We start from the raw sequence: 21,740 nt of genomic DNA, 5'->3' as shown, positions 1-21,740 counted from the left end.
AAGAGAAAGAGAGGTTGGGTTAGCAACAGTGTGAGTACCCCCAAGTTATTGTCTGAAGGCTATTGTCTTGAAATATAATCACCAGTGTGTCCTGTGTGAGCCATAGCCTAGCCTGTGAGCGGCCCCCACTGTGTAACAGAGTTGTGTGCGAGCCGGGGAGCTAGTGAGCGAAGGAAGACGCCGGGGTGTCGTGGCGGCGATGTTTACAACTGCCCATCCGCTGAACTTGTGTCCATCGAATTCTAGGACGAGTCCCAAATCAGTCGTGGTTGTGACCTTAATTCACCAAGAGTGTGTGAAGTGCAGTGGGTGAGCCCTTTTGTCCTTTGCTGTGAGTGTATTCACTGAAAGCTGCAGTGTTGTGCTGTGTCCGTGTAGTCACTGATCATCTGCAGGCCAGACGAACCCCTGGGAGAGAAGTGGACATTGAGGCTGGCGACGCAACCATCATCCTTTATAGGCCGTTGGCGACATCCTGAGTTTTCCTTCACGTGGAGGCAGTGGTGAACAAGCTACACAAGGTAAGGACTGTGTATGTAAAGTGGGGAGTATTTAGAGCAAGGAGTGTGGGCTGCTGTGGGAGAAATACAGCTGTATGCATAACATTACCAGCTGTGGAGTCTCTTCGAAGGTTCGCCCCTGTCTAGATCTCTTGCCCTGTCGGTTGGAAGAGAGGAGAGGGAAGCGTTTGACTCACTCAGTGTAGTATACTTAAAGTGGAGCATCTTACCTGGACGTACTCGTGTGGTGACGCCCGGGGAGGCCGTGTTTGGCCCAACGTAGCAGTCCTCATCCCTAACGACCTTTTGGTTGAAACCTCAAAGCAGGCCCACACCTGACGCCCATCACCTCCTAAGGTCTGTGAGTCTCATTTACTTCCTGCTCCCCTGTATACTCACCGTAAGTCCACCGCCCAGTAGAGTTCTGTTGTGTGAAGCTCCTACCTGATGCTAAAAGTTGCCCAAGTAAAGCCCCGGCCACCTGCATTGAACTTACCTTATGCCAAACAGCAAAAGCCAGCATATTGTGTTGTACGCCTGCCTGTAAGCCCAAGTAAAGCCCCGGCCACCTGCATTGTACTTGTCTTATGCCGACAGCTAAAGCCAACATATTGTGTTGTACGCCTGCCTGTAAGCCCAAGTAAAGCCCCGGCCACCTGCATTGTACTTACCTTATGCCAATAGCGGAGCCAGTATATTGTGTTGTACGCCTGCCTGTAAGCCCAAGTAAAGCCCCAGCCACCTGCATTGTACTTACCTTATGCCAAACAGCTAAAGCCTGCATATTGTGTTGTACGCCTGCCTGTAAGCCCAAGTGAAGCCACAGCCACCTGAATTGTACTTACCTTATGCCAACAGCGGAGCCAGTATATTGTTTTGTACGCCTGCCTGTAAGCCCAAGTAAAGCCCCAGCCACCTGCATTGTACTTACCTTATGCCAAACAGCTAAAGCCTGCATATTGTGTTGTACGCCTGCCTTTAAGCCCAAGTAAAGCCCCAGCCACCTGAATTGTACTTACCTTATGCCAACAGCGGAGCCAGTATATTGTATTGTACGCCTACCTGAAGTTCAAGCAAAGCCCTAGTCACCTGCATTGTACCTACCATATGCCATAGAGGTAAAATCCTCCTTTTGTGTTGTGTGTTTGCTTGTATGCCAAGGGAGTCCTGTTGAATATACCTGCTGTATTGCACACTTACCTGTGACACTAGGGAAGCTTCCGTGGCCACATCGCCAACCGAGTATATGGTATACTAACTTGTCTGTTCCATTGTAGATCCGACAGCTTCTCCTGAAACGCCTACCTGCACCACCCCCTCCAGCTGCCACTTTCCACATATTCTAGTTAGACCCCGCTGTCTGGGAGCGTGCCCCGTGCGGACACAGGTATCGCCCTTGACTTTGCAAACTGAATACTTACCATCTGTACTCCTCACGCCTAGGAAAGGGGAGGTTCCCTGCAGGCCGGAAAGAAGAAGAAACTGGTGAATAAGCTGATTGTCATCGCATTAGCTGGAAATTGTGAAAGGAGAAAGGACCCACCTGAGATTTCCCGCGACGGAGTCCGAGAGACTCAAGATTGTGCCTCTCCAACTGGAGAGTGGATTTTAGCTTTCCTTTTCCCTTTCTCCTTATTTTTTAAATAATTTAAAGTTTGTTTTAAACTATACTTACGCTCTCTATGTGTCTGGTCATAGGGTGTTTTTGGGACCTCCTCGAGGTGGAAAACCAGGAAGGGGCGTGACTCACAACATCTGTGGTCCGCTCAGACCTGTGACACTATCTATAGAAGTGAAAGTAAACAAATTTGGTTGGGTTGGGGAGACATGGCAAAAAAAATTTTTGCAGGACTGAAGTAAACTGTATATATATATGCTGATGTCGTAATTGGTCAGATTAATGAAACAACCTGTTATAAAGTGATTTAATGTAGTGTTCCTTTAAGAGTTCCTGTGAGTTAATGTGAACACTTTCCCTTTAAGAGAAAAAGCCTGTACTGTGTGTGACGTCAGTGCATTGCAAAGTACAAGTAAAGTTGTGTGTTGTTTACGCTGCTCAGTTTGAGTTTATTACATATTTGGCGACGAGGATGCAAAGTAAAACCCTCACTTTATTGTTTCAACTGCCGAATTGACGAGGGCTGCATCTGTGATAGTATATTGCTGGAAAATGGCGACGTTCGGAACAGTCGGAGAGTTTGTGGAGGAAAATGGTGACTGGCTGGAATATACGGAGCGCTTGGAGCATTTCTTCGACGCAAATGAGATTGCGGACGCAGATAAGAAGCGCTCTATCTTGTTAAGTGTTTGTGGAGCAAAGACTTACAAACTTATGAGGAATTTGGCGACGCCGCGGAAGCCGGGTGAGCTGCCATAGAAAGATTTAATTACACTCGTCCAGAATCACCACAACCCCAAACCTTCAGTGATAGTGCAACGTTTTAAGTTCCACAGTCATTTTCGTAAGCCTGGTGATTCCATTTCTAAGTTTGTGGCTGAACTCCGCCAGCTGTCGGAGCATTGTGAGTTCGGGTTGACACTCGAGGATATGCTACGTGATCGCTTGGTGTGTGGAGTTAATAATGACGTAATTCAACGTAGATTGCTCAGCGAAGCAACGCTTTCGTTTGGGAAAGCTCTGGAAATTGCGCAAGGAATGGAGTCTGCAGCAAACAATGCAAAAGACATTCAGAAAGCGAATGGCAGTGCAGGTGCTGGTGTAAGTGATGTGTTTCATGTCAGTAAGCCTGTAAAGGAAAAGACAGTAGAATGTTACAGGTGCGGAGGAGCACATTATGCAAATGTGTGCAAATTTAAAGAGACAGTCTGCCATAATTGTGGCAAGAAAGGGCACTTAGCGAAGAAGTGTAGAGGGAATAAAGTTAAAACAAATCCATCAAAGGCTGCGAGAAAATTTAAGCCAGCTGCACATCACCTGATAGATACGGAACAGGAGGAGTCCTGTACTTATTCGATGTTTAATCTGCAAGACGCCCGTACAGAACCCCTTTTTGCTACTATTCAAATAAACGGAGCAAGTCTTAGAATGGAAATAGACACTGGGGCTTCAGCATCACTTATCAGTGAGGAGACCTATGAAAAGCTTTGGCCTACAGCTCAGTCCCCGGCATTATCCAAATCTTCCATAAAACTGAGAACATACACTGGTGAGATTATTCCAGTAGTGGGGGCTATGGCAGTAAATATTGCATATGGCAGTCAAGAGGCTGGGGCTCGGTTGCTTGTAGTAAAGGGGGCGGGTCCGAGTTTACTTGGGCGGGATTGGCTGAGTAAACTTCAGTTAAATTGGGGTGAAATCAAGCTAATACGTCAGAGAAGTGCAGATGAGGTGATTGCAAAGTACTCAGACGTTTTTAAGGACGAACTGGGAACCTTGAAGGGCACCAGAGTAAAACTTTCTGTGGATCCAAATGCTACTCCTCGGTTTTTCAAACCCCGAACTGTCCCATACGCAATGAGGCATAAAGTGGAGAAAGAACTAGAGAGACTACAACAACTTGGAGTCATTGAACCAATTCAGTTTTCTGATTGGGCGGCCCCAATCGTGCCTGTATTGAAGGAGGATGGCACAGGCCTTCGTCTGAAACAGAGTAAATGCACATTTCAGGCAGAAAGTGTAACCTACTTGGGACATCAAATATCAGCCCAAGGCCTTTGTCCAGTGCCAGAGAAAGTCAGGGCAATCAGAGATGCCCCCAAGCCAACAAATGTATCCGAGCTCAAATCATTCCTGGGCATGGTTACTTACTATGGCAAGTTTTTGCCTGTTCTTTCTACCGTTCTGGCTCCTTTGTACCAGTTGCTTCATCATGACTGCAGGTGGAAGTGGGGAGCTGAGCAGACGGCAGCATTTAATAAAGTTAAAGACCTGCTGCAGTCAGCCAGAGTTTTAGTACACTTTGATCCAGAGAAAGAGCTCGCTGTGTCCTGTGATGCCTCGCCGTATTGCATAGGAGCGGTGCTATCACACATTATGGAGGATGGTTCAGAGAAGCCCATTGCATTTGCATCGAGGACGCTGACAAAGGCAGAAAAGGGTTACTCCCAACTGGACAAGGAGGGTCTGGCCATAGTATTAGCAGTGAAACGATTTCACCAGTACCTTTATGGTCGTCGGTTCTCCATTTATACAGATCATAAGCCATTGATGAGTTTGTTCAGTGAGAATAAGAGCATTCCTTCCATGGCATCTGCTCGCATCCAGAGGTGGGCGTTGACTTTATCTGCTTACCAGTACCACATTATATACAGGGCAGGAAAAGAAAATGCCAATGCTGACGCACTGAGTCGTTTGCCTCTCCCAGACACTCCGTCGTCCACCCCTCTGCCTCCTGAGACAGTTTTTTTGTTTAAAACGCTAGCTGATTCACCAGTAAGCTCAAGACAGATAAAAGCTTGGACCGAGCAAGACAAAACCTTGTCTAAAGTTAAAAGATTTGTAATGCAGGGCTGGTCAGCCGCAACTCAAGATGGGGACATGGCACCGTATGAGAAAAGAAAAGAGGAACTGTCTGTACAGGATGGTTGCATTCTGTGGGGTTCGAGAGTGGTAGTACCGCCTCAGGGCCGGGCTAGAGTACTAGAAGAGGTCCACTTAGCCCATCCAGGTATTTCACGCATGAAAAGCTTGGCTAGGTCATTCGTCTGGTGGCCGAATATGGATCAGGATCTTGAGGAAAAAGTAAAGAACTGTATTGAATGCCAAAGTAATCAGAAAATGCCCTCACCAGTCTTGCTTCAACCATGGGAATGGCCTGACAAACCATGGTCCAGGGTCCATGTGGATTTTGCAGGTCCCTTCATGGGACGGATGTTTCTTGTTTTGGTGGACGCCCACTCAAAGTGGATTGAAGCACATGTGCTTAAGAACATTACAGCAGTAGTGACGATTGACGTTTTGCGTCAGGTGTTTTCAGTGCACGGACTGCCAGATATGCTGGTCACGGATAATGGGCCAACATTTACTGGAGAGCTGTTTCAAACATTTATGAAGCGGAATGGCATTCGCCACGTACGCACAGCGCCTTTCCATCCTGCTTCGAATGGATTGGCAGAGAGAGCCGTACAAACACTGAAACAGGGCCTAAAAAGAATGTCAGGTGACAGTGTCGAAACTAACCTTTGTCGTTTCCTTTTTCAGTATCGGATTACGCCACAAACGACAACGGGGCAGACACCGGCCGAAATGCTGTTGGGTCGAAAACCAAAATCTCTCTTGGACTTGCTGCACCCTGATGTTTGGGGAAGAGTAAGAGCTCAGCAGGAAAAGCAGAAATTTCGGCATGACCAGCATGCAAAAGACCGGAGTTTTCAGGAAGGTGAAGCTGTCTTCATCAAGAACTTTGGTCGTGGTCAGAAATGGCTATCAGGAGTTGTTTTGAAGAACAGTGGGCCGCAGTCTGTGATCGTGAAAGTGTCCGATGGTCGTTGTATGCGTCGACATAAGGACCATGTAAGGTTACGTCAAACTACTGAGACGGGGCCACGAGCACCATTTCAAGTGACAAGTTCAGAGGAAAGCTCTGTGCTGGGGGAAGTTGAGTTTCCTCAACAGCAGACAAGCACGCAGAATGCTGAGGGTGCAAGTGTTTCCGCACAATCAGAAGCTGCTCTGCCTAAGGACAGTGTACCAGAGTGTTCAGGACAAACATTAGAGACATTTAGGAGATCTGAACGCCAAAGAAAAGCACCTAGTAGACTAAATTTATAGGTCTTAAGCAAAGAACATTCAAGTTCCTGGTGTAAAAAAAAAAAAATGATGGAAATTGAGTAACATGTTAATGTGAGTTTGGAATTTAAGAGGGAAGAGATGTTATAAAGTGATTTAATGTAGTGTTCCTTTAAGAGTTCCTGTGAGTTAATGTGAACACTTTCCCTTTAAGAGAAAAAGCCTGTACTGTGTGTGACGTCAGTGCATTGCAAAGTACAAGTAAAGTTGTGTGTTGTTTACGCTGCTCAGTTTGAGTTTATTACACAACCCTTTATTTATATCTCTGTATTTGTGTACATTAACATATAAAGTTGACGAAAAGTCACATTTTAAGTAATTCAGGTAAACTTGTAAGACTATTACACTGGCTTGGATTTAATTAAGAGTTAAAGATTAAGTTTCAATCAAATGGAACATTAGACCATAAATATTATTTATTTTCTCGTAACCCTGGAGAACCCACAAGTCTTTTTGGCCACTGAGAAGGGTTATTGGGTTCTCCAGGCTTAATTTACTTTACTGTATTATTTTGTCCCATTTTTTTTTTTTACAATTTTACCTTTTAAAGATACATTTTAAATACATTTTCTCAATTTGTTTCCCCCCTCAGATGCTCCTAAAAACACATCAGTGTCTGTGTTTCCATCTAAATCTGTATTGGAGGGCAGTTCGGTGACTTTGAACTGCAGCAGTGATGGAAATCCAGCAGTGTTCATCTACACCTGGTACAGAGAGAATGGAGGACAGCTGAAGAATCAGACTGGATCTAATCTCACCTTCAATGTGACTGATCGTACACACACAGGACGCTACTACTGTCAAGCCCAAAACCAACATGGTACCGTAAACACATCAGTGTTGCTGGACATTCAGTGTGAGTATTAACTGTATATTTTACTTGTGTTTTACCAGCTAGAGCACAAGAACACAACAGCACAAAGAAACAATACATGTCCTCTGTATAGGAACACGAACTGTATGTATTTATTATTGATTTTCTTCTTCACTTTCTCTCAGACGCAACCAAAATCTCTCTCTTCAGCTGTAACAGAACTGATGTAACTGTGTGTTTGTGTGAGGCTCATGGGAATCCCTCTCCTAAAGTGGAGTGGTTTCTATCTGGATGTCCTTTCAGTAACTCTAACAACACATTCATCAGTGAGGAGCGATTGAACAGCACAGACTTGAGGAGCTTCATTTCTCTCCATCAGTCACTTACACACACAGACACTCTGCAGTGTGTCACCAATAACTCTTACGGCACTGCCAGTCAACAGATTCAACTGCTTCACTGTTCTCAGACAAGTAAGTTCAACCTCTAGATAAATTAACTTCTTTGATTAATTAAAAAAAAATGTAATCTAGTCTGTTTTTTTCGTAGAGAGTGAAATATCACAGGCACACGAATGAGCTTAAAATATACAGTATATGTTTTCTTGTTCCTCACTTCACACAATTAGTTGTGGTAATAACACTAGGAACTCTGGGAAGAGGCATCAAAAGCTTTGCTAAATGAAATGCCCGCAGTTAAAATAACTATTTTTATTTTAATATATTTCTCATCAGGTTTCAATCTTTTCTCTGTGCTGATGGGAGCTGCTATTGGAGCTTCAGTAATGATGATCTTGTGTGTCATTCAACATCTCTGTAAACGGTGAGCACATGACGCATGTGAACAAAAAGTTTAGTTGCGCTAATTAACAGATTAAATAAAATGATGCACAACTAAATCAATAATTTAAACTGCACAGTAGAATTACATGACAAATAATGACTGAAGAAATGTTCAAAGATTCAAAGATGAGCTTTTTTATAATCTGTGTTTCTTAAGGATCGCAGCATTGTTCATTGTTCATAGACTTATAGTAATGTAATGATGAGGAAGTAGGAAAGATATTATAATTTATAAAAGTTAATGTACAATATTTTACTTTATTTTATAATGGGGTCATGAAATCTTTTCTAGAAATAAAAACAGCAGATCATCAATGACAAGACAAGAAGATACCGCTGGACTTATTCTGACTAACAGGGTGAGTTTAACAAAAACACCTCATCCTCAAAAACATCTGTGTTGGAAAATAAACTTGTAATTAAAAAAAAAAAAAAAAAAAAAACACTAAATCCATCATGTAATAAAGAATATTGTCTGTCTCTGCTATATATCATTGATTCTGCATTGTTGTACAATCATTAAGTTGTTTTCACAGAAAAATTAAGAACCTGTTTATGCCAATAAAGCTGTGTTGTCACCTGCTAAAAATACTTCATTGAATTACCCACAATCCCTTCATTATTCATCCATTGACTTCACAAACACCCAAATAGAGTCAGAAGAGATCAGGGGCGTCTCTTCACTTACTGCTGTCTATGCTGATGTCCGACATTCAGGACAAGAAGAAGAAAAGAGCTCTGTGGGAAGCGTTGAACCCAACAGCAACATCTCAACAGTTGAGATAGCAGACAGTAAAGCAGGAGATCCAGAATTTACAATCAGTGCAGACACTGAGCAAGATCAGGCAAAGAAAACAGATTTGCAGTCAGATGAAGTTTCTGATCTTTATGCACAAGTAAAACATTGCCATCCAAAGAATAAAAAATAGGTCACTTGGCATTTTATGCCATGATAAATTTTAAAGAGTCTCCATTTAAAAGATTTTTAAAGATATTTCTACAGAGACTTAGGATTGTTGTGTCATAAAAAAGTACATATAAAGTACAGTATTAATTATAGATTAAAATGAATGCAGAATGATTTTATGTTTTTGCTTTAAATGTATATTTGTATGTATAATATTTTTTCTGTATTTTTGTATTTGAATTTGATGAATTTTAAGTTTTAATCTATGATACTTAACATTTGTTAGGTTTAAAATATATACCATAGGAATATGCTGATGTGTCTAATTTTGAAGTGTACATTAATAAGATATAAAACACCCTTAGGGAAAATAACAATAGCAAGATTCACGGAAACTGCAATGTTTATTTATTGTTTACCATACCCTCTAACAGCTTGATTGTTTTTTTGTTTTTGTTTTTTTTTATTATTATTTTGTGTGCTCTATGATTGTGTGTGTTTATAATATCAATCTAAAATTAAAGTTAAGGGGTTATATCATACACCCAGCGCAATGCAGCGCAATTCACAACACAAGTCTCTTTTGCTAGTTTCAACCTGGCGCAATTATCATTTTAATGTTTAGCGCCACGTTGTTTAAATAGCAAATGCATTTGCGGCCAATGTTGCACTCATGGGCGTTCTGGTCTGAAAACGAGGTGTGTTCAGGCACATTGTTGGCGTGCTGCTATTTTGAGGCAACTAAAATAGACTACGCCATTGACCAACTAAAACCTGGTCTAAGGGCGCAACATTGTTTTTGTTATTTAATGAGCACATTAGTAATATGCGCATATAAACGAGACGACAGCACAATAACGCTTTAAAATATGAAAAATCAAAAGATTAAAATATAAAATATTATTATTAAGTCTCTTGGACATAAATGAGCACCGATTATGAGACATTAGAGGGCATAAAGAGTAGCTTCACTTGTAACCGGGTAAGTAATTAAACATTTTGCTTTAAACAAATGAAAATATTGCAAATATTTTAAATGGGTTTTTTTATGTTACCCCATGGATTTATTGTATATGATGACTCTGTACCTTTTTGGAAGAATCTCTTGACAGAAATGCAAAATAATATTCAAAACAATATTATCAGGGGTGTAAGACCTTTTATAATGAACCATTATGTTTTTATTACCTTAGAATGAGACATTTTTATCTACATACCGAGGGTCCCCTTACATGGAAGTGGCCATTTTGTGCCACCATGTTTCTACAGAAGCCCTTAACGGACAAACTTTTTTTACTAAGTTGTCTACAAAGATGACATGTTTTTCCGATGGTGGCTATCGTAGCTTCTCTATGCGTTTCAAAAGCGAGGGGTGAGCAGTGAACTGAGCCATTGGTTGCAATTCTCAACCTCACCACTAGATGCCTCTAAATTTTACACACTGCACCTTTAAAAGCCTGCTATTTTTACTTCCATGACTGAAAGAAAATGACTTTTAAAGGTTTTAATACCAAAAATAACAGTTTCAATACAAATGAAAACAACACAATTTTTTAATATCAATCTTAAACTGATGGTCTTCTTCCTCCACTTAGTTTTTCAGATGACCAATTCTGCCATCTTTATAGGAAATTTCATGGTGCCAGCGCAACTGGCTTTTAAAGGGGGTGAGAGATAAGACTCTCATTGGTTTATTGCACGTTACGCCCAAAACACACCCATTACTCATTATGAGCATATGAACAACCCTTTTGGGCTGTGCATTTGGCGCACAAACCATTTTTCCTGTTGTTAAATTAGCAAAAGTGGCATTGGACACGCCTGTTTAGACCACGCGCTGTGCGCTTTAGACAATGCGCTTAGATTGTTAAAATAGGGCCCACGAAGTTTATATAATATAATAGACATATTAATAAAATACACTGTTAAAGGAATATTCCATTTTCTTAAAAGAAAAATCCAGATAATTTACTCACAACCATGTCATCCAAAATATTGATGTCTTTCTTTGTTCGGTCCAGAGGAAATTATGTTTTTTGAGGAAAACATTGCAGACTTTTTCTAGTTTTAATGGACTTTGGTGGAGCCCAACGTTTGATACTTGACTCAACACGTGGCGGTTTTTTTCAACGGAGTTTCAAAGGACTATAAACAATCCCGGGCGAGGCATAGGGGTCTTGTCTAGCGAAACGATTGTCATTTTTGACAAGAAAAAAAAAAATATACACTTTTAAACCACAATTTTTCGTCAAGGTCCGGTCCAGCCCGATCTAACGTAAATGCGTAGTGACGTAGGGAGGTCACGTGTTACATATATAAAACGCACATTTGCGGACCATTTTAAACAATAAACTGCCACAAAGATATTAATTAGTATCAGTTGACATACAACAACGTAGGAACGGTCCTCTTTCTCAACACATGTAAACACTGGGGCGGAGTTTCGCGTTCGTCCTCTGTGACCTCGTGACGTGATGACGTATTGCGGTGACGTAGTGGGGTCAGCTGGCGCATCACGACCGGATCTGCACGACGAGAAGTTGTGCTTTAAAAGTGTATATTTGTTATTTTTCTTGTCAAAAATGACAATCGTTTCGCTAGATAAGACCCTTATGCCTCGTTTGGGATTGTTTATAGTCCTTTGAAACTCCGTTGAAAAAAACTGTTAAGTATTGAATTAAGTATTAAATGTTGCTCTATTAAAGTCCATTAAAATTAGAAAAATTCTGCAATGTTTTCTTCAAAAAACATAATTTCTTCTCGACTGAACAAAGAAAGACATCAACATTTTGGATGACATGGTGGTGAGTAAATTATCTGGATTTTTCTTTTAAGAAAATGGACTAATCCTTTAAGAATTGTGAAGTTTCTATAAAATTGTCATAAATAATACAGTGAAGTATTGAGAAATTTACAAATCTTTTACAGATTTTTCACAGTTTTTAACTGCAAACAAGGGCATAGATGCATTTGAACATGGGGGGGGGGGTTGGTATTCTGCCTGTTATTGTTTTTTTGCTTTAATGTCTGTCTACATGCACTTATAATTAATATATTGTTTGACTAAAATGCGTTGGAATGAACATGCTTTAACTGATTACAAATTCAACATATACAAGTCAAGAGATTTTTTTAGGGGCCAAGGCCGCAGGGCGGCAGGCCACTATTGCGTTTGATGGTTTTCTTATTATTATTATTATTATTATTATTATTATATTTCTTCTTCCCCAATGGGAGTCTATGGCAGCCCTATGAACCGTACATAGGAAAATGAAACAAATTTGGCACACTTGTAGTGGTGGTCCTAAATAGTCATGTGACCAACTATGGGGTCTCTAGCATTAACTCTATAGCGCCACCAACACTTCAAAAATTCAATATTCAAATGGTTATAACTGTAGACTCATTTGATCAACAAAAACTCTACCTACTACATCTGATTCCTCTCCTCACGCTCTTTACAATGACCACCTTACATTAAGACTCCACCCATTACAGTAGCGGCCATTTTGAAAAGTACAGTATTTTGCTTTTTCGCTACTACTTTTGCAGTGTTCATTGCATTGTTACGCAATTTGGCACAGAGAATCTTTGGACCGAGCCGCAGAGAAATGACTGAACAGAATTTTGATTTTTATCTTTGTTCAAAAGTAATAATTGCATACATTTATCGATGTCGACCCAAAATTCGTTCTGAGTCATTATCTCGGTCATTCTTCTATCAATTGAAATTAAACTTGGTACCCTTCATGTGGACCATGAACTGGGGTTCCATGCCAAATTTGAGGACAGCGCCACCTATGGGTCATGAGATATGAAAAATGGCTATTTTTGCCCATAACTCTTGAAATGTTTGATAGAAAATTATGATCTTAGTGTCTATGGATTCCTTGGCTCATGACCAATCTGTCGATATATATTATGCCGGAAATGACCAAACCGCCTTTCCACTATTTCGAATTTGGTTTTAAATTGGGATAACTATTATTCTATATAATGTATCGGCACAAAAATCGGTAGGAAGCATCGGTATGATGTCCTGAAGGTACCTGGAAAATCTGAAGACAGCGCCACCTAGGGTTCATAAACTATATAAAACAGCCCATAACTTCTGAAAACTTTGTCTGATATTCATTTTCTTTGTGAATTTTTATTCACTGGTTTATGTCGATTGCAACGATATCTCATTTGTCAGTTTTCAACATTCTGTTCATATCTTATTTCATAGCATATGTGCAGTAGTTTTTTCGCTACTACTTTTGCAAATTTAGTCTTTTTTATGCCAGGCTCTGCTCACATAAACTTTGGAGCAATCCGCACAGAAATGACCAAACACATTTTTGATATTCTCTGCCATTCCCGAGAAATACCTGTCCAAAGTTGACTGTCCCTGTGACATTGTCTCTTCGTCATATTAAATTATTATGACTGTATTGTAACATGTTGTGCATTCCTATACAAACATGTTTTTCTTGAATTAAACTTTAACTCTTCTCACTTAAACTATCTGATTCTCATATAAATTGTAATTTTGTTATTTCTGCTCTGCAATGTCATGTCTGCACCTTCCTTCCTCCATTTGAATGCTTGCAGCTCTGAAAACCTTGGCTAGCTACACTGCCTGTGTAGCTCAGTCTATTAAATCGCATGCATCAAAACTCAGAGGTTAAGGGTTCGAATCCCATCTGATGCATGTGTTATGTTTTTCTATTAATATTTGTTTTGAGTTTATTCTCACCTATTATTCTCAACCAGTCTGTTTTCCATGTTCTGCACGGCTTGCAATTTGGTGGCCAAGCATCATCACCGGTTCAAAAATGCAGTAGCGGCCATTTTGAAAAGTACAGTATTCAGTTTTTTTGCTACTACTTTTGCAGTGTTTGTTTAATTGTTACACAATTTGGCTCAGATTATCTTTGGACCGAGCCACATAGAAATGACCAAACAGAATTTTGATATTTATCTTTGTTCAAAAGCAATACATTTGTCAACAGGAATAACTTTTAAACCATTTAATCAACTAAACTTCTATGGAGAATATTTGATGGGGTAATCTATGCCTTTCCAGTAGCTCAACCAAATGCGTGATGGGCATGAAATCCAGAGGTTGCGGGTTCAAATCCAGCGTAGGGCAACAATTAAAATGGTTGACAAATTTCTGTCATGTTGAGTCAAATGTTCGAACAGGTTTGACTATCTACAGGGGATTTAAAAAAATATTCTGTTCTTGAGAAAAATCTCTCCAAACTTGAACATACACATTGTCACTACAGCAATCTAGCTTAAGCAGCTGTCTGTATGTATGTGGTCTCCCCTGTAGCTCAACCAGATGAGTGACAGGCATGAAACCTGGAGATCATGGGTTCAAATCCTGGCTAGGGCAGCAATTGAAGTCTCTTACTTTAGAGTCAAAAGCTTTAATTCATGATTTGTATTTTACTTTATTAGTTTTACAGGTTTTATTTCGTTTGTGCTCTTTTGGTTTAAGTCTCATGTGTAACATGTATGATGCTTTGGTGGTTCAATTGTTTTCTAGGTCAGCATTGGACTAATCGGTCCTTATTTCAGCATGCAAATAAATATTATACTTCAAAATTTTTATTTTTTCATTATGTTCATTCTCATCTGAGTCCTGTGTGCTGATAGTTCCCAAACATATCTGCTACATTGCATTCTTCAATTGCATGTCCTTTCAGCTTCGTTGCGTGTTGCAGGACCATTGTTGCTTGGCCCCGTATCGCTGTCTACAGCTATATTTTAGATTTATTTTACATTCCACAATCTCTTTGAAAGGGAAACACATCAGCTCTTTAACAACTGTAAACATGGAATTTAAAGTGGACTTTGTTATGATATGCACGCCCAAACTCAATTTTGATGTATATATTCTACGAGATTACACACACGTATTATTGATATGCATTCTCATATCCTGTTGGAACTGATTTGAACACTTCTGTTGTGCGTCATTCAGCACACTTAGTCTGAACCCGCCTTCACTCACTGCAAGTTAATCGATAACGAATTGTGATCGGATTGTAAATTTGTTATACAACAAGCTTGGCTACCTTTTATTTGGCTGTACGCTGAAATTATAATCGACCCGCCAAAGTGGCTGGTGGTAGTGGATGTCTTACCCCCCAGTGCTAAAATCTACTCGCATTTTACGGTTTGGTGGGTGTTAATGTCAAGCCCTGTACACAATATTCTCATACCTCCTTCTCAGCTTTGTATTTTTTAACATCCCTTTTTGACCAGCAGTTAAAATTTGTCTGCTGTGCAGAGCTTCTCTTCATTTTTAGTGCTAACACTACCTGTACTCTTCTATTCAATTACCACATTATAAAGTGTGACTCATTTGTTGGGCGTCACCAATTGGTTCAATGGAGGGGAAGTATTTTTTGTCTGATTTATTATGACTAACTCATATTTGATTAGGAACAAAATTATTGTTACAAAATAAATAAATTCTACATATTTTTATTTGATCTACTGTGATTTTCATGTTTAAATATTGGGAGGGGGGGTGTAACTGATGGATTTGAATATTGGTGGGTTACGTCCCCCCATATTCTCCCACAAACTACACCCCTGACAAAGTTAGTTTACATGTTTTCTGGCAACCACAGCTGGAATTTTTTTTACATTGTAGGACTGTTTTGAAATTGTAATTTTTAACTGCTTCAGATGTATTTTCATTGTCCATTGAAGTGTTTCTTAACTACAGAGTTTATTCTTAAACAGTTGCTTACAGACTCAACTTCTCTTTTTGAACAGAATGTGTGATGATGTTGATACAGGAAGTACTTGAATAGTTCATCTGATATCAGTCAGTATATTGTCTTCATACAGCACAGTTTCACTTAAGTCTCAAATCATCAGCAGTTGTTTTAGTACAGAATCCACAGGGTCCATGAATGAGACATTTTGACAAATCTGCTTTTAGCAAATATTTTACACTGATTACACCATTATCTCATTTCTGGTAAGATAATCTCAAACTTCTGTTTTTCTTAAAAGAAGAAAATGTAAAAGTGCTGTTGATCTTTAACATTCTAGATCTGTTTAATGTTTGCATGATGTCATAATTAAATATATGTTTGATTAGTACACATAAGTTACATTGTGGGGTTTAATATATGATTTCATGAGTTCATTTAGTCATTTATTGCATATTAACAGGTGTGTGTTTTTTTCTCAGAGGACTGAACTTATTTTAATGAAGAGATGAAGACAAAAGAGCAAATTGTTATTTTCATTTGTTTGTTACAAGGTTTGTTCTTCTTAATTTTCCTTTAGCAAAATATTTGTTTGGCTTTACTAAAAAAGTATGACATGTTTAGTGTTGTGTGCCAACTGTGAAAACATGGTTGTCAAGAATGAAAGCATGAATTTAAGTGCTAAATGTATGTTTGGTGTTTACACAAAACTATATTGAAACTTTATTGTAACTGTGATATCAATCAGAATAAACAATATTACAACAATATTTATTACAACCGTTCAAATAAAAATGCACTTGTCTATTTTATGTAATGTAGACTTCCCTGCTGTGTTTAATCTTTAAAAATGATCTTGTACTGCAGTTAAATGTTCAGTTGTAACATTGTAACATTGTGTGTTTGTTTGTGTATGTGTGCGTAGTGCGCAAATGTGTGTTTATAAAAAAGCCAAAATAATAAACATAATCATCATGTTTGTAATGCAGGTGCTTGTTGTGGAGATTGGAGCATCAGTCTGCCAGAGAAGATTAAAGCTCTGAGAGGATCCTGTGTGACCATAAACTGCAGATTTGATATTGATAACACATATGACAAAGATCTCACTGACAGTGCTGCAGGAGTGTGGTATAAAGATGGAACAAAAGACAACAATATTGTGTTTAACTCCAGCAACTCCAATCTCTCTTTTAAAGGGGAAATAACTGGAAAATTAAAAGACAAGGACTGTACTACCATTTTTTATAACGTTACTTCAAAAGACAAAGGCAGATATAAGTTCAGGATTGAGGGCAATGGTAAACTGAAATATACCTATAAACAATCAGTTTCAATAGATGTGATCGGTAAGTGACATGACTGAAAATTATTGTTAATTACAAACTGCAAACACGTACAGTGCAATAAAATCGGCCTATGAAATAATAAATAAAGAATGATTAGCTTGTGTTATTAAAATTAAAATCTAAGAAAACAAAAAGTTTCTTTGTGACCTTTTGGTGACACTGCAAATATATCTGTGTGTATTTCAGACTCTCCCCCTAATCCCACAGTGCAGATGTTTAAGGATCAGATGAAGGTTAAGGTTCATGAGGAGGTGTTAGAGGGGAGCTCTATGTGTCTGCGCTGCTCTGCTAAGACTCTCTGCTCCTCTTCTCCACCAACTCTCACATGGAGCTCCACTGACAGACTCCACCTCAATGAGAACAGCAGACTACAGCTGGATCAACAGAAACAAACTAAGATCATCTCTGATCTGAAATTCACTGCTACTCACCTTCAACATGGAGTCACTTTCAATTGCACTATAACCTACCAGCTACAGCAGAGGAACACAACAGCACAGAACTACACCACATTACGTGTTCAGTGTAAGAGTAAATCACTTTGAACTTGTTGATCATATCATTGTAGATTACATAGTGATTTCCTGAATTTGTTTCCCCCCTCAGATGCACCTAAAAACACATCAGTGTCTGTGTTTCCATCTAACTCTGTATTGGAGGGCAGTTCAGTGACTTTGATCTGCAGCAGTGATGGAAATCCAGCAGTGTTCAACTACACCTGGTACAGAGAGAATGGAGGAAAGCTGGAGGAGCTGCAGACTGGATATAATCTCACCTTCAATGTGACTGATCGTACACACACAGGTCGCTACTACTGTCAAGCCAAAAACCAACATGGCACCAAAAACACATCGGTGTTGCTTGACATTCAGTGTGAGTATTAACTGCACTTTGAAAAATCTTGCCTTAAATTGTTTGGTTGAATCAACTCAGATTTCCAAGTCATGTCAACTATTATATATCTTTAAAAATACACTCAACTTCATTTTGTAACTCAACTTTAGTTATAACAACTCATCTCTAGTCAAGACAAATAACCGTAAGTTGAATAGACTTGGAAATCGGAGTTGATTCAACAAAAACATTTAAGGCAGCAAATCATTTTTTACATTGAATCTATTTTACTTCTATTACCCAGCATGCACTGTGACATGAATAAATTATGCAGATGCATTTCTTGCTGGTTTACATTTGAGGTCGGTGAGAAATGACAGAAGAATTCCCGCAGGAGTAGAGTAAACTGTATGTTGTATATGATACAGTGGTGTGAAAAAGTGTTTGCCCCTTTCAGATTTCTTATGTTATTGCACATTTGTCACACATTAATGTTTCAGACCATCAAACAAATGTAAATATTAGTCAAAGATAACACAAGGGAACACAACATGCAGTTTGGAAAATTAAGGTTTTATTCTGAAGAGAAAACAAAAACTACATAGCCCTGTGTGAAAAAGTATTTGCCCCCTGTTAAAACATACATTAACTATAATTTATAACACCTGAGTTCAGTTTCTCCAACCACACCCAGGCCTGATTACTGCCACACATATTCGCAATCAAGAAATCACTTAAATAGGATCTGCCTGACAAAGTGTAGTAGACAAAAAGATCCTCAAAAGCTACACATCATGTTGAGATCCAAAGAAATTCAGGAACAAATGAAAAAGAAAGTAATTGAAATCTATTAGTCTTGAAAAGGTTATAAAGCCATTTCTAATGCTTTGGAGTTCAGCGAACCACAGTGAGCACCATTATACACAAATGGTGAAAACATGGAATAGTGTAGAACGAGTGGACGGCTAACCAAAATGACCCCAGGAGCATAGCAACGACACATCCAAGACCCCACAACAACATCTAAAGAACTGCAGGCCTCACTTGCCTCAGTTAAAGTCGGTGTTCATGACTCCATTATAAGAAAGAGACTGGGCAAAAATGTCCTGCATGGCAGAGTTCCAAGATGAAAACCGCTGCTGAGCAAAAAGAACATAAAGGCTTGTCTCAGTTTTGCCAGAAAACATTCTGATGACCCCCAAAAGGGAAATACTCTTTGGACAGACAAGACTAAAGTTTAGCTTATTTAAATTTGTTTTGTGATATGAAACATTAGAGTGTGACAAATATGCAAAAACATAAGAAATCTGGAGGGGGGCAACGCTTTTTCAAACCCCTGTAAATGTGCTGATTTATCATGTTAAATGTGCTGGTTAACATTTAACATCAATTATAACATGTTTTTGCAGATCTATCACACATTACAACCCATGTGAGAAGACTGATCTAGTTGTGCAGTGTATAATAAGTGTTAACTAAAGCAGTTATTTCAAATGCATATGGTGTTATTTGCTCAGTGGAACCCAAAAGTAAAAGTTATTTGAAAATAATAGGAGAATTGTAGCTTCTGTCATTCTCACACAAACATATATCTTTGCAAGCATGGCTGGCAATCTAGACTCTTGCTGTAACAACAATTCTATAAAATACAATTCTATGAAATATAACAATTCTTTAAATTTGTTTACTTTTTACTGTAGTTTTACAGATAAAGTTACAGTAAACCGATTTGGAACGACGTGAGTGAATAAAATCTGAATTTTAATTTGTGGATGAACTGATCCTTTAAATGTGACTGCTTTCTAAAGCCTGTGTATTTCGTATCTTTATACAAATAATTTTGAAAGTGCTGACCATGCGATTTTAAATTACTGTACATAGTGATGCCCTGAATTTAAGAGAATGAATCAGAGAGAATGGAGGACAGCTGGAGCACAGCACTCAGCCACTGTCAAGATAGCAAACAACACAACCAACATGATACCAAAACACATCAGTGTTGCTAAACATTCAGTGTGATAATTCACAGTTTCTTTCTTAAGTTTTGCATCGTTTTTGCTCTAAGTGTATTAAGTTACTTTTGTATTACCAACCTCACTTAAAATGAAGGGTTACACTTATAGTAAGGGTCCATGAATCAAATGAACTAAGACATAAATGTATTTTTACTTAATGCATGTACTAATCATAAACTAATGAAGAATCATCACTAAGAACAACATTACATGTTTTTAAGTTTTTAGGAAAAGAACATCATACCAACAGTAAAATATGGGGGTGGTAGTGTGATGGTCTGGGGCTGTTTTTCTTTCTGCTTCAGAACTTGGAAGACTTGCTGTGATAAATGGAACCATGAATTTTTTTTACACATTAATTAACAATGAATTAGTCATGTAGTCATTGAGTCATGTAGTTGTAGTTAATAATGACTCCTCAGATTTGTACATCTCTAACTCAGCATTACTTCCTATTTAAGTAAAAATTAATTTAGGTATTAGTTTGTTATGATTCATGGATTCTTATTATAAAGTATGTCAAGAACTATGCACGAACCCAAGTGCAGACTTTGATGAACACAAAACAGACTTTATTAAACAAACACAAAAACAAAAGACCTACGAGGGGGCAAAACAAGGTGAACACGATAAACACAATACTTAACAGACTAACGTAGACTAACTGTGTTCTGTACACTTTCGTGCTTTTTCGAAAGCTTTCGGCTACTCCTCGAAACAACTTGCTCAAAATAAGTTTGTGTGCGCATTCTCTGGGGGAAGGCCTATTGTATGAGTCAAACTTTGATTGATGTCTTTTGGACCAATAGTTTTTGAGAAAAGTGAGGAAAAGTATCTCCTCCGCCTGTGTATGAAAGATGATGAGGGAAAACGATGTTCCATACATGCTAACAATGATGTTCCGTACAGAGCGCAAAACTTGATTTAAACTGCGAAAATGGACATTAAATATAAAATAATGTCTTATTTTACTTGATTGTGATGTTCTTTAATTTGTTAAAGCATAATGAAAGTTAAGTTAAACATAATCACTGCATACAAGACGTGCTATCCATCCGACTGGCTTTAAACAGTCATCGGACGCAACCGACTTTAAACATTAAATGTTCCAATTTCAAATATTTTTTTCAACAAAAGGTAATATATTGAACAGTTTGTGATAAATATCATTCATTTTATAAAGACGTAAATACAGTGTGAAGCATAAATTAAACCGAAATCCAAATTTTTGCTGCCCCACTTGTCTCCCCCCAAAGCTGCAGTTTGTTAGCGTAAGCCTGCCCACCGGCCGTTTTTAAACACAAGAGGCGCACAAAACTTCACTTTTCCAATCTTCTCTGGACAAGACTTGACACAGGCATGTAACAAAACGAATCATGTGGGCAAACACAAGGGCATTAAGTAAGGGAGCAACAGGTGACATGAATCAACAAAATAAAAGGATGATTAACAAGGAAACGAAGGGGCGGGGTCAGGAGACGAGAGAAGAAAGCACACAGCCCAAACAAAAGGCCATGTGCTACCACACAAAACATAGGCCTGTCATGATCCTGCCTCAAGAGTAAAACAAGGACAGAGGGCAGAATCATGTCAAAGTGTTACCAAAATAAGCAAAAGATCTTATAAAATTGTCTCTGTTGTGTCATGTAAACCTTCACTAAAATTGAAAGTAAACACATTTGGCTGTTTGGAATTTTGAGGGGGAACCGAGTTCTCATGTTAATTTTTTTAAATGCTGGAATTGAAAAGGAATTATATTTATTTGCATTTAAAATGACTCCCTGTTATTAGTTTTTTTATTGCAACTATTATTTTATAATGCATCATCAAGCTTGTCATGACACTTCATAGTCACAGTAGCACTGTGTGACTGATGTATCCATTTCATTTCAGATTATTCTGCTTATTTTTTAGGATTAAATACATTTTCTCCATTTGTTTTTCCTTCAGATGCTCCTAAAAACACCTCAGTGTCTGTGTTATCTAACTTTGTACTGGAGGGCAGTTCAGTGAC

General features: G+C 38.8%; 1 protein-coding gene across 1 annotated transcript in view; it reads left to right on the top strand.

The window, feature by feature from the left end:
* The first annotated feature begins 16,178 nt into the window (after nucleotides 1-16,178).
* LOC129432400 (myelin-associated glycoprotein-like) overlaps nucleotides 16,179-21,740 on the top strand; it is a 29,679-nt gene continuing 24,117 nt past the window's right edge. Inside the window, exons 1-3 of the mRNA XM_073874089.1 lie at nucleotides 16,179-16,218; nucleotides 16,521-16,877; nucleotides 17,064-17,402. Coding sequence (XP_073730190.1) covers nucleotides 16,179-16,218; nucleotides 16,521-16,877; nucleotides 17,064-17,402 — 736 coding nt within the window. The remainder of the gene's footprint in view (nucleotides 16,219-16,520; nucleotides 16,878-17,063; nucleotides 17,403-21,740) is intronic.

This window comes from Misgurnus anguillicaudatus, chromosome 1 (assembly GCF_027580225.2).
Source record: "Misgurnus anguillicaudatus chromosome 1, ASM2758022v2, whole genome shotgun sequence".
In the NCBI taxonomy this organism is placed as follows: Eukaryota; Metazoa; Chordata; class Actinopteri; order Cypriniformes; family Cobitidae; genus Misgurnus; species Misgurnus anguillicaudatus.
This window is presented reverse-complemented; position numbering and strand designations above follow the sequence as displayed.